A 13126-nucleotide genomic window follows, 5' to 3' on the forward strand; every position below is an offset into this window, starting at 1 on the left:
CTTGCTACCATTTTACCCTTGATTATAATGTAAATAATCAACATAATAGATATTAATAATAATTCATAAATTTTTCTCAAAGATTATTTCAATTCATGAAATAATAAGTAGGAAGTTAATTCCTGGAAACACCAACTGTCCTTCAAGACAAAGCTAAAGTTTCTCCTCTGTGACACCTTCCTTAGGTGTCCCTTCTTCCCTCAGGTAGAGTTAACCACTTCCTACTCCTCCCACATTTACAGTTGTTTGTTGTCTGTTTTTAACTTATAGGTCTACCATTTTCTACTTAATTCCTTGAATTCTCTAATTACTCTTTGAGTCCCTAATGGCTATTCCCTAGTAGGTGTTCAATAAATTCTAGTTGAATAAATAATGAGGTGAGTTTGGTAGGTACCAATCACTTGGAGATTGAAATGCTCCCTCATCCTGCTTACTGTTAACCCCTGTAGTCTGCCTGGTCTGGTGCTGTGCTGGCCTCGCTGATGTCCCTCTTTAACCAGATCCCATTTTCTGTACTCAGTGGTGGTTCTACTGTCGTCTGATGCCAAGCTCACTGCAGTGGACTGGTGTCCGCTCCATCCCTGTGCACACGCCACCCATCTCCTTGTGACTTTTATGTCGCTACCTGGTAGCTTTGCATTCTTCCTAAGACAAGTCCAGTTTTTTTTCCATTAAGCCTTCCCTCACTATTCATACCCCTGATGATTTATCAGTTCTATAAATGGCTCTGTAAAATAACTTAACATTTAGTCATATATACTCGATATTAATGGATTTTATTGTCCTTTATTTCATGTACCCTGTCCTCCTAACTGGGTAGTCATATGAGGTTAAGCACCAGCAGAACTGAAAATTGAAACAATCAAAAGTGTTTGCCTTAGAAAGCAGGACTAGAATTGTTATTAATAAGAAGAGTATTTTCTAATAGCTAATGCTGAATTGGGCCAAGCTTTGCTAACTACTTAGCATCATGTGACTTAAGTTTGTTTTATGTTATCGTAAATTCTCTGTATAACTTTAGAACAGTATTTTTCAAACTTCTTTTAGCTGGAGAATTCTGTCCTCGTAGGACATCTTGTCAGAAATGCACAGCTTGAAAAGCACAGTTCTGACACACAGCGAATGTAGTTAAGCTCACTAATCTAACATTCATATCAAAGTCTGAAATCTGATAAAGTGACTAAGTAAGCCCTTTGTGTTCTTCAGCTGGAGTGGAAGACTCTGGCTTCCTTCTCAATGTAGTTAATAAGTGTGATCTCTTTTCCTGTACTTGATCCATTGTCCAGTGTAGACTAGCCAAAAAATCTAAGATAAATAACTGTTAATAATATTCAGCGAGGTACTAAAGTATTTCATACTTTTCGTGTTTCTTGCTCTGAATCTTAATTTTTTATTTTTCAGAACACATGTGTACTGTGGTTTATTTTGATGACTGCATGTCCATACATCAGTGTAAAATATCCTGTGAGTCCATGGGGGCATCCAAATACCGCTGGTTCCATAACGCCTGCTGCGAGTGTATTGGCCCAGAATGTATTGACTATGGTAGTAAAACTGTCAAATGCATGAACTGCATGTTTTAAAGAAGGAAAAGAAACGCAAACCAAAGCAATTCAGTCACTAAGAAAGGTATGAGAAACTATTCCCTGAGGTCTACTGGTTGCATCATAACGCTAGCAGGTTAAGAAGATATAAAGAATTTGAAGTTACTTCTGAAATATGGCAAATCCAGCAATGCGTTAAATTATGATTATTACTGCTCTTACTGATTTTACCATCTGCTAGCAATAAGCCCTTTCTTCTAAGTACATGTGCAACTTTGGTTGTCTTAGAAATACATGCATAGAGAATACCTTGAAAGACCTGAGGTTTCTAACATAAAGCCTGATAGCATTTTCTTCTGGCATTCCAAAAGACTTTTATTTTGGAAGTGGTAGAGTATGTTAACATAAGTCAGGATTTCTTCATGTGCTCCTCCTAGGACACTGAGTTTTAATAGTTGTATGCCATTCTTCACTGTGCCTTGTATTGTTTATTTGTTCTAGAGAGTAGATATCCAAATATATCTCCCTGAGGACTCATTAAAATCACCAAAAAAAGCTTAATTTCAAACCTTTTTATGTGGTTTTGGAAAGTAAATGCTTACTATGTTTTACAATTTAAAATTTTTACCTAGTAGAATCCATCCTATAATACACATACTGACAAAGCTTTAGGGAAAGTTTCTCCTTCTCTTCCATCCCCTTGCCCAAAGTGCTGATGTAGGTAGTGATGAAGAATCTTTATCAAGAATTTTGGAGCACACCTGTGAGATTGTGTTAAATATACTGCTAGCATAAACAGTTAGGAAGTTAAAGCATTTCTCTGACTTAAGGTAACAGCTTAAAGAGCACTAGGATTGGGAAACAACTGCCAAGTCAGACTCCATGTAGAGCAGCAGGGAAACAACTCGTCCCTTGTACAGAAATGGCAAAGCTGAAAGTGGAGGCTGTGCTCGCTGGACAGTGAAAAGTAAGCCCACTCAGCCTCAGTGCACAGAGCCACCTTCCCCCACAGATGAATGGCAGGAGGGGCTAAAGAAGAGAATTTACCATATGAACTGGGAAGGTTGGATATTCTGGGAATTCTAATAGGAAACAAACTTAAAACTATTTACATTAATTATTTTGTTATTTGTAATTATTTTGTAATCTTTCCTTTAAATTTACGTCTGGACCAAATGTTTTTAAACAAGTGTAATCATACTAAGATTATGAAACCAGAAAAGATCTCTGTTCAAGATGATGTTAACTTCAAATACACTACAGAATATTTTGTCAGCTTTTTATATAATGTTTCTATAAAGATCAGCTTAAATACTATGTGCCTTTCATAGTAATAAAATCATAATCTTCAAGCATGCCTCTAGAATATAAAGGTTTATATTACAGAGACTCTACAAAATTACTGATTTCTCAAATAGGACATATTTGATTTCATGTAACATTTTAGGAGTACCTCTTTATATGACTAAATATTTTAGTACATAAAAATAGATAATGCTCTTAGACTTTGTATTTGTATTCACTTTCAGAACAGTAGTTAGTTATAAGGTCATGTGTAATATTGTGATTAACTATCATAAAATTTGAAGATTTGGTACCTTTCCTGCTCTTTCAGATAACTGTAATGAATACTCAAGGTACTTTACCTTTTTAAAAAGTTGCAACTTAGCTCATGGATATATTTTTTTAATAGGAAAACATTGGGATATCCTTTTCTTACTTTACCTAGAATGCCTCTGTTTAAAAGTGCCTTGAAAACATTTTAGCTCCCTTTCTTCATTAACTCTCATAAAGTTGAAGGTTTCTTGAACTTCAGAAAGTTTTAAAGGAATCTGTAGCCAACTGGTTCATTTCAACTTGGCAGTTTTTCAAAGTAATTTCATATTTACCTGTGAATAGAGGAATGCTTCTGTGTCTATTGACCACATGCTTAATGTTTCCTTAAATACACCAACAAATTCCATTTATCATCCTTTTTAGGCGTTCGTTATTAAATTTTAAAATGTACTCTCTCTTTTGCCCCCTACACGGGGAGGATAATTTCTTCAACCATATTATGTTTTAACTGATTTTTTTACTTCTGCATTCCCAATACAAATTATCCCAAAATGTAATGGTCTTTTATATTCAAATTTTGCTTGATTTTCTGGTTTATAAAGGTGTTGAAAGAGCTCACCTGAAAGATTCCATTTCAGGTTTTAAACAACAGTATTTTTCCAAATTAAAAGTGTAACATTTGGGAAGCGAGTAGCCCCAGTAAAATTTAGACGTCTGGTACCACTCTAAACACAATTCACTTCTATATGTTACCTCTGATAAAATAAAATTTTTGAAAAATTTGTTTTTAAATTAAAAATTAGGTTCCTACCTTTTAACTAGATTTTAAAAAACACTAAATTTTAAATCAGTAGGTATTATAAAAGTCATAAAAGTTTCTTTCCTATAGTAAGACAGGTCCTTGCTAGCAAGTTTTTCTGCCCCCCACCCATAATGTCTTTGTTATGACTGAAACTATAGTAGTACCAAATCAAATGGTAATTCAAATAAAATAAGTCTTTGTTTACATAGAATGCTATAAAGGAAAAGGCTTCATTTAGAAATATGATTTCTAAGGTTTCAGAAAACAAAATTGATGAAATTTTAGAATATTTGAACAATTATTTATAAATCACAGTAGCATTAAAATGGAGAAAAGAAACAAAAACTTCTGAAAAATGGGGTAAATATATAAATAAGCCACATATAAAGGTTGTTTTTATGAAAGCCTCTTTGAAGATTTTTTTTAATCTATTCTGCATTCCCATGAGTCTATGTTTATTGTATTTTACATGATCTACAATATATGAAATTATGTTTTTTTTCCTTTGGTTGCCCCTATAAACAAACAAAAAAAGATTTTAATAAAAAATCAAAATGAGTCTGTCATGTTTTCTGTTAACTTCAGCATAGAACATCTAAGTAAGTTTGACATTTCTGTCTAGTGAAGTTATTGCTTAAAGGATCAGACAAAGCCTGTCCTCTTCTCTCTGCATGTCCCTACACATTTTTTTGAAACAAAGGATTTGTAGCAGTTTGTTCTCTGCTTTTCCAAAATATGCTTTATTCCAATATGGAGGAAACTTTAAAATGAAATAATTAACCATTCTCCTTGTTCTGTTGGTCTTGTGATGCCAACTATCCTCAGAAGAACGATGTGGTGGTTGGAAAGAGTTACAGAAAGATCAAGGTAGGGAAATCACTACCAGCTTTCCTATAGAAATCCTCACAGGATGATGTTATGAGAATTGAGATCCATCGGCTGTACACTCATGATAAAATCCACATTGATTCACAGTATCTACATTTTCACAGCCTAATGGATAGGGGATCTAGAGAGCGAAAAATTCAAGAGGACAGGTTGGCAGCTTGAGTGCCTTAAAGGGAATGACAGATCTGAGGAATCCAGGGGTGTAGAATTAGTTTCAAGAAAGATAATACATTTGATAAGGAAAGTTGTTCTTTTGCTGAAGATGTTCCATGGTAGTCAGACATGTGTATTTGACAGACAGAAGGTCAATCTGAGGATGCAGAGAGGAAATACCTCTAAATTCGAAAAGTCTGTAGGCATTAGATAGCAGCCGCCGAGGCGCCAAGGTGTGTTGGCTCGGTCAGGCTGCTCGTCCCCTGGCGTGTTTTGAGCTCCTAAACCCCTAGATACGCCCTTAGCTTGTGGGTGTTAGGTGTTATGACTGAGACCTTTTATAATAGGTTTTTCCTAGCCAATAATAAATAAATTCATTTCACATTCTTTTACTGTGAAGCCTGTGCTGGAAGGATGAAGTCAGCAATAATTCCAAGGTCTCTTGAGATGCAATTCTCAGTGCAGAAGCAAAGAGAAAAAGATTTCTGCCCTCCCACATTGGTGCTGTGACTCAGAGTGAAGCTGGGAAAAGTGCAGAAACCCCGCCAGTCTCCAGCACAGAAATTTCCTCAGTTAATTGAAGGTAGCCACTGAAGTTAGACACAATCATCCGAAATATCTGTAGGGTAAAAATGACTGTGTTTCCTGCCCTCCTAATTTCCCTGGTCCGCGCTGCAGCCATGATTGTGTGCAGGTCGTTACTGCCCCAACCCTAGTTCCAGTTCTGAGCAAATAACATGGCCTTTGTGCTCCTTGGCCCCAGAGGGTTTGAGTTACTCAGTAGGAAGTAAAACCAACACAGACAACCTGCCTTTTGTTTTCCAGAAGCCTCACGGCTCCAGGGGATTTGGGAGGGGGTGGGGCAGTGCCTTTGGAGCCCTGAGAGAGAAGACAGGAGGAAGTGTGGGTCTCCCAGACTGTGGGCACTGCCCCAAACCTCAGCATGCTCTAGAAGGAGGTAGAGCTCCAATCTCATGAGGAGGCCTGGCTCCCAAGCCTGCAGTTGCCTTTTTCTAGAGGTTTTAACTTAATATTAGCAGCCCAACCCAGCACCCGTTGTTCAGACTTGCCTCTAGGATTATGTGAGACCCAGGCCAACTAAGTGACAGAGCCTCCCTCATGGCAGACATTGGATGGGTTGAGGCTCAGAGTCAGATTTTATTTGATTTAAAGAAAACAATGAGGTGTGAAATGTTGTACCCCTGGGTTTGATGAAGCTCTATTCCTATTCCTAGCCTCATCAATTCACATCCTGGGCCACCTCTGTTCTCGTACTACCTTCTCTTCTTTCACTCCCTCGCTGCTGGCTGTGCTCTCCCTAGCACACCAAGTTCATTCCACCCTCGAGTTGTGCATGCGTTGTTTCCTCAGCTGTGTCTGCTTTTTATGCAGATTTTGGTTTCTTGTTCTTTTTTAGGTCTCAGCTGAAATATCTGCACCGCCATTTCTAAAGATTTCTAAAGTAGCAGACCCTCCCTCCATCATCCCAATCCTATTGCCCTATTTTATTTTTTTAGTAGGTAACTCTCCAAAAGTATTTATTAGTTACTTCTTTATCATCCCTTCTCTGGTAGCATGTGAAGCCCATGAGAGCAGGCACCTTGTTTCTCTTGCTTATCACTGCCATAAACACAGCTCCCTAGAATCCTAAAGTGTGTGACATGTGGCAGGCACAAAGTGTTATGGATGAGTGAATGACAGCACCTCCTCCCATACTTCTGTTTCAAATGGTGGCTTCTCGATGAACTCCCGTCCAGCCCATGTCCTCAGCAGGCCTCTCAGGCCCCCGCCGTGTGGTCCTGCTCAGCGCCAGGCCCATTTCAGGCCTCTTCACCTCACAGTCCAATTGCAGTCCCACTGAGGGGCGCCAGCCCCCCTGGAAATGCCGTTTCTTCAGCACGGGACGCTCTTCCCTCTGTGCCCACCTCTCCTCTTTTTCGCTGACCCACTCATGAAGGCTTCAACTTAGCCTTAATTTTGGTAGAAAGAAAAAGTTTACAAATATTTTTTAATCTAACAGCAGTTAACTAACTATGTACCTAACAATCACTTTTTTAGGGCCCTCATTCAATGCTTGCTGAGTACTTAGACAGCCAATGAATTAAATTCACTAATAAGGTGAACCTATTGAAAGTTCCAATTCTGCCACAAACTTAGGAAGTTTGCAACTTAAAATCAAGTCTAATGAAATTTCTCAATTACATACTTTAAGTTGGCTTTATGAGGCTGTGCTCTAATAAGCCACATCCTTTACAGCATTCAACTATGCCAACTCTTCACACAAACACTGATAATATGGTTTTGATGCCCTTATCCTAAATCCTCTAAATCATTCCAAGGCTGAAAAACAGGCTCCTATTAAGCAAGAAAGTTAACTGTGGTTTCTTATGACGTCCGTAAAAATGGATACCAGAGAACTGATAAAACCGATAAAAAACAGATAGAGGCCAAATTAGAAGAAGACTTGAGCCGAGATTTAGCCTGACATGCTTCCACAAACACAGCCTCAAGGAAGGCCTGCCCCTGGGGGAGCAGGACAAAATATGTGTTCTGTATGGACAGCTGACTACCAAAAGGAAGAACATGCCCAGTTTTTGCTTAAATTTGCCAATCAAGTTATTCCTCTATCCCCCTCCCTCCAATCCCTCCAGGGGTTGTAGGGCAGAGGAAAATGCAGGGCAGAGAAAAGCCCAGAGGTTTTTTTCTAAATGATTTCCCACACAGGAAAGAAACATCAGGGTTAGGGGAAAACTTCTCAACAGGTAGCCCCATAAACCAGTCCTTTAGGTCCAAATTAAATGCATTCCTGTTACCTACATCCCCCTCCATCCTAGAGTAGTCTGCATGTCCCACCTAGGTTAATGACTGAATTGGACTTTGCATATCTTTGGCTGTTAAGATATGTTTTTGTCTTTTTCTCTAAGTCCCCTTTGGTGAAATCATTAAGAATAGAAATGTCTTTTGGAAAAATTCTCAAGAACTTTGAACCTGATTGAATCTTGCATCTTTTCATGTTCCAAAGATCATACAACTCTTTAAAATGATATCATACAGGATTTGGGTTATCTCAGATGGCTTTGACTAACTAGTGACACAACTTTGGGGTCTTCCTATAAGCTAAGGATTTTGCCAGAGTAGCATTGTGATGTATTTGATTTCAGTGGTTAAACTTTTATGTCTAGTTCATTCATGATGGTCTATTTCACGTATTTTACACTTTTGGAGTGTAAGCATGTGTTCAACAGGACTGTGTGCCATTCCTAAGGGACCTGGATTGTGGATATATACTGCCTGGGAATCTTTTTATTTGCATCTGCAGCTGCTCCAGGGTGTTACCAACCCAGAAACCCTGATGTGAAATTCTTGGCTTACAGGAGGAAGGATACGAGAACAACAGTAGTAGACATTTGACCTCCAGAGCAATATGAAGGTTCACTCATGATCATGAACTCTAAGAAAGACATGTGCCCCATTCAGAGCCCAGACCAACACTAACAATGTTCCTTTTTTCCCCCCATTGTCAGAGGGAGAGTTTTTTCCAATCCATATTTTTTTGGGACTCTTGAAAGGGTCTTAGCTTCCTGGGCAGTTGGGGCTGGCCTTTAAACTATAATCCCTACTTTGTGTGCGCCTACACCTTATCCTCTGTCTTCTTCTTGCCTCCTTTAAGTTAAAAGTCTCTTGGTTACTGAGATTAGCTAAAACCCCCAGGGCAGGAATAACAGCTGTGCCACCTGGCTTTTAGCTTCAGCATCAGGTTTTTGGTGTTTTCGGGTTTTTTTCTTTTTCTTTTCTTGATCTGGGGAATTTCTTTAATTTTTCCTAAGCTCAGCTATACATTTTTTAAAAGATTGGTTATGTTTTATCAGCATTTCTTGTTATTTTTTTTATCTGGAGTTTTTTTCCAAGCTGAAAAATTGCCGGGGAATGAGGTCTGAACATTTACTTTTCATTACAAAAATGTACAGATAAGCAAAGTTGAGGATTCAGAGAAGGATAGTGTCAAAAATTCAAATGTGTAGTAGACATTAACTGGGCTAACTTCTCACTGTGACCGCTCGGGGGTCTCCTCTGCATTGTAATTACCCTGTATTCCAATCACAGCTGATTGATCCTGTGAACAAGACAGCTGACCTGAGCTAGGCTAGCCCAGCTCGAGCTTAAGAATTTGGAACTTGAAGATAGTGACCCACAACTCAGTCACGCTGATGGCACCACTCTGGAGAGAAGTTCTACCAATGAAATTCTCTGGAGTTGACCTACGCCCTGCCCTTTCCAATTTGATTCCTTTGATTCTGAGAGCTACTACTACCCCAACAACCTTCCAGTTAAATGCTTCGTCTTGCTTAAGAATCTATTTTTGTTGTTTGCACCAATACTAAATTGCTTACAAAGTACATATAAAATCAGGTTAAGGATATTAAAACATGTCATGAATGGTATAGTAATTAAAACAGTGTGGCACTGGCATATAAACAGATAAATCTATATCTGGTATAAATAAGTCCAGAAATAGTTCCAAATGCATAAAACGTGAAGTATAAGATAAAGGTGGTTTCTATACCAGTGGGGAATTTTTATTAAATAAATGTGAAAACAACTGGATAACTGTCTTTGTCAGTTTGGACGGCTATAACAAATACCATAGACTGGAAGGCATAAAAAACAAACACTTATTTTCTTACAATTCTGGAGGCTGGAAGTCTGAGAACAGTGTGCCAATATGTTCAGGGCCCTTGGCAAGGGCCCTCTTCCTGGGTATGTACTCACATGGTCTTTCTTTGCTGTGCACACACACAGGAAGTAATCTTCTGTCTCTTTCTTTAAGAAGAGCATGTAACTCATCATGGAGGCTCTACTCTCATGACCTTGTCTAACTCCAATGACTTCCCAAAGACCCCATTTCCAAATACCTTCACATTGAGGATTAGGGTTTCAACATACGAACTTTGGGGAGAACACAAACATTCAATCTATAGTGTTAAACATCTAAAAAAAAACAAAACTAGAATCATACTTCACACTTTATACCGAAATTCCATATCAATCAAAGATTTAAATACAAAAAAATGAAACCACAAAATTACCCAAAAAAAGAGAATTGGTTTTTAATCTTAGTATAGGGAAGACTTTTTGAATTACAATTTAAAATTTTTAAAGCCAGTAAAGAGAAAATTGATACATTTTACTACAAAGCCAAATTATGAATTTTGGAACTAAAAATCATTAACAATGAAAAAGACATGATAAAATGGGAAATATTTTTTGATAAGTCAGTAAGAAAAAGAATGACAACCTGATAAAAAAAAAAGTAGTTGAATTATATAAACAAACTGTTCAAAGAACAGGAAATGCCAATGACTATAAAAGATTCTCAGCCTCTGTCAAAATTTAAGAAATGCAAATTAGAATATGAGCATATAAAATAAAACATGGAAATATGATTTTCCTCTGTCGAATTGACAATGGTCAACATTTTTCATCTATGAAATTGACACTGTTAACCTTAAAAGAAGTGAGAAGGAACAAGCATTTATTTGAGATCCAAAGAATAGCTGAAGCATGGATTCAGGCAGAAACCCAAATAGTGTTCCAGTTGGGAGCCCACAGTAAGAGACATTTATAAGAAAAGGAAGGGGAAAAATTACATCAATGAAGAGAAGCACTGATATCAATGAAGGGGAAAAGTTACATCAATGGAAGGAAGACATTTCCATTAGAGCAGATAAGCTAAGAGTGATGTTGATTCTAAAGAATATTTTTAATTTTCAGTCCATTATATCTGCTTTCTTGTTTGCTTTGTAAACAGTTGTTTGGGATACAGTGTTGCTTTAGGCCCAGTCCAAAGATTATTTTGCCCAGTTTTAACATTCCAAAGGCATGTAAGGCAGTTCCCCTGGGATGGCAGCTCCAACTGACTCCATGTTAAAGTGGTTCTATTTACATTATTTTTTACAATAGCGTTTAAAAAGCCATATAACACATAACATTGAGGAGGTTGTGGGAAACAAGTCATACTTCACACCTTCCTATACATATTCTCGTACAACATTTATGAGAATGCAATTTTCCACAACCGCTTGGGAAAGGAGGGATGCGTTTGGCACCTAGGTATTGACCCAGCTATTCAATGTCTAGGAGTTTATCCTACAAATACTACTCACACATGTGGTACAGAGCATCCACTCAGCATTGTAATGCAAAATATTGTATCTAAGTGTCCAACAGTGGTAGTTGATAAATTATAGTACATTCTTATAGTGGAATACTATGCAGAGTAATATAGAATCTCTAAGATATGTTGTTAACAGAAAAAAAGGAAGGAGTAGGACTATGTATAATATTCTAAATTTGTTTAAAACAGAGAAAACAGTTATGTTCATATTTGCTTGTATACAAGTAAAATATCTGAAAAGATTCACAAACTCTTTCACAAAAACACTGGCCACCTCTAGGGAGGGGAAACAGGCTGAGGGACAGTATAGGAAGGAGCCTTTCATGCTCTATCCTTTTGTACCTTTGAATTGTGAACCATGAGAATGTATTACTTTTCAAAAAATAAATAACTAAAATTTAAATTTTAAAAAGACAGGAACGGAAATATTTTTCCTAAAAGTATCAATTTTGCAGCATCCCCCCAAAAATGGGTCCCTGTGAGTAACCAGATACCCACAATCTCTAATAAAAAATGTTGACACGTGATGGAGACAAAATGCACCCAAGGAGTTTGATCATAACTGATAGTCCTACACTGTTGATCTGGTCCTGTCTTTGATGGACAATGACATATATATTCAGTTATCGAATTCTGATTAATAGCTTCCAAATAGAATCTAAGATTTGAGCAACAAGATTTTAGGACAGGTAGTCCTGTGGTTTGTGCCTTGTACTGCCATGGGATTTACTTCTTTGTCCTTGTTAGAGGAGTTCAAGAGAATAAATTCAGTCCATAGCATTCATTTAAATAGCTGCATTCCACTTCCTTAAACTAATCAGAACAATAAAAACATCAGCAAGAAACTGCAAACCTTGATTTTAAAATTCCACGTAAATGACCTTTAAGAAGAATGTATTTATGATCACATAAAATACACTAACCAATGGCTCCATCTGTTGCTGCGTTTATAATCTTTGAAACTACTGCCTTTTGTACCTCCCCTGTTCCTCCTCCTGCCCCAATAATGGGGCCTCCATTACATTCTTGATACGGAATTTCCTTGCTATTGCCAGTTTTATAAAGAGCTCAGCACACTTGGCAGAATCTAGTGCTCCCAGGGTATGGAGGAGGAGGAAGCACGAGAGTGTAATCATTTTAAGGTAATTGCTAATTTATTAAAGCAAACCTTGTCTTCAGAATGTTTATAGATCTCCCCTTTTGTGAATTGTTCTGAATAGACATACCAGATTTCTACCGAGGGACCTTTCTATACAAGTACAGAACTCAGAACAAAAACTTCATTCCAGAAGGGCCCGTTCTCTCAAGGGATTCCTGGGGCCAGCGGCAGGGTGCCAGGAGTACTCACGCTCCGGAAATGGATCTGAAGGAACACATTCTCTTATTGGTTAGGAATTTGGAATGAAATTAGAGAGGTGCAGGTGTTAAGCAATTCTGGAGACAAAATTGAAACAGCAGATGCCTTCCCTTGTCGCTGTATAGAGGTGCGTGTCAGCAAAATGAGGGGTGCTCAGGCACCTCTGCACACAGGTCACCTAACATCGTGTCTTCCTGTCAAAGAACCCCCTCCCCCATTCTTTTCCTCTTTAAAATCTAGATAAAAAGAAAAATAAATATTCACTGAAAGTAAGGGGAGAAAGAAATCTATTTTTCATTTAATGATTGATTTTCCTGATAATAATGCTTTCATAAAACAGATTGAAAAAGCAACAACCCATAATCCAATCATTTTCAAATTCAGATATGTCTGTTGGGAAACAGGAACACTGAGCAGACAGCCCTGGCAGGCCAGGGTAGGGGCTCTTCTCTGCATATTTCAAGCCCAAACTAATGTGGAGCAGGACACGTGGGAAGTGGTGTCATTGCAGATTCTGCCAGATGTGCATGCCCGAGGGCTCATCCAGGATCTAGAGCCTGAAGAATGCGCTCCAAGTTGGTCCACGTCACCAGTGTGGAACCTCATCCCTTTCTGTCATTCCCATTTCAGTTATGTTAGCATGTTGTACA

At 38.0% G+C, this 13126-nt stretch overlaps 1 protein-coding gene across 4 annotated transcripts in view; it reads left to right on the forward strand.

The window, feature by feature from the left end:
- Window positions 1–4467, forward strand: part of TWSG1 (twisted gastrulation BMP signaling modulator 1) — a 59884-nt gene extending 55417 nt beyond the window's left edge. For 2 of the 4 annotated variants that reach the window (XM_081079031.1, XM_081079030.1), the window contains exon 5: window positions 1402–4422. In XM_081079031.1, coding sequence (XP_080935157.1) covers window positions 1402–1583 — 182 coding nt within the window. In that variant the 3' untranslated portion in view covers window positions 1584–4422. Of the gene's footprint in view, window positions 1–1401 lie in introns of all 4 variants that reach the window. The other 2 variants (XM_081079028.1, XM_081079029.1) reach the window with 2 other exon arrangements.
- The last annotated feature ends 8659 nt before the right edge of the window (window positions 4468–13126 follow it).

Source organism: Rhinolophus hipposideros (assembly GCF_964194185.1).
Source record: "Rhinolophus hipposideros genome assembly, chromosome: 17".
Taxonomy (NCBI): Eukaryota; Metazoa; Chordata; class Mammalia; order Chiroptera; family Rhinolophidae; genus Rhinolophus; species Rhinolophus hipposideros.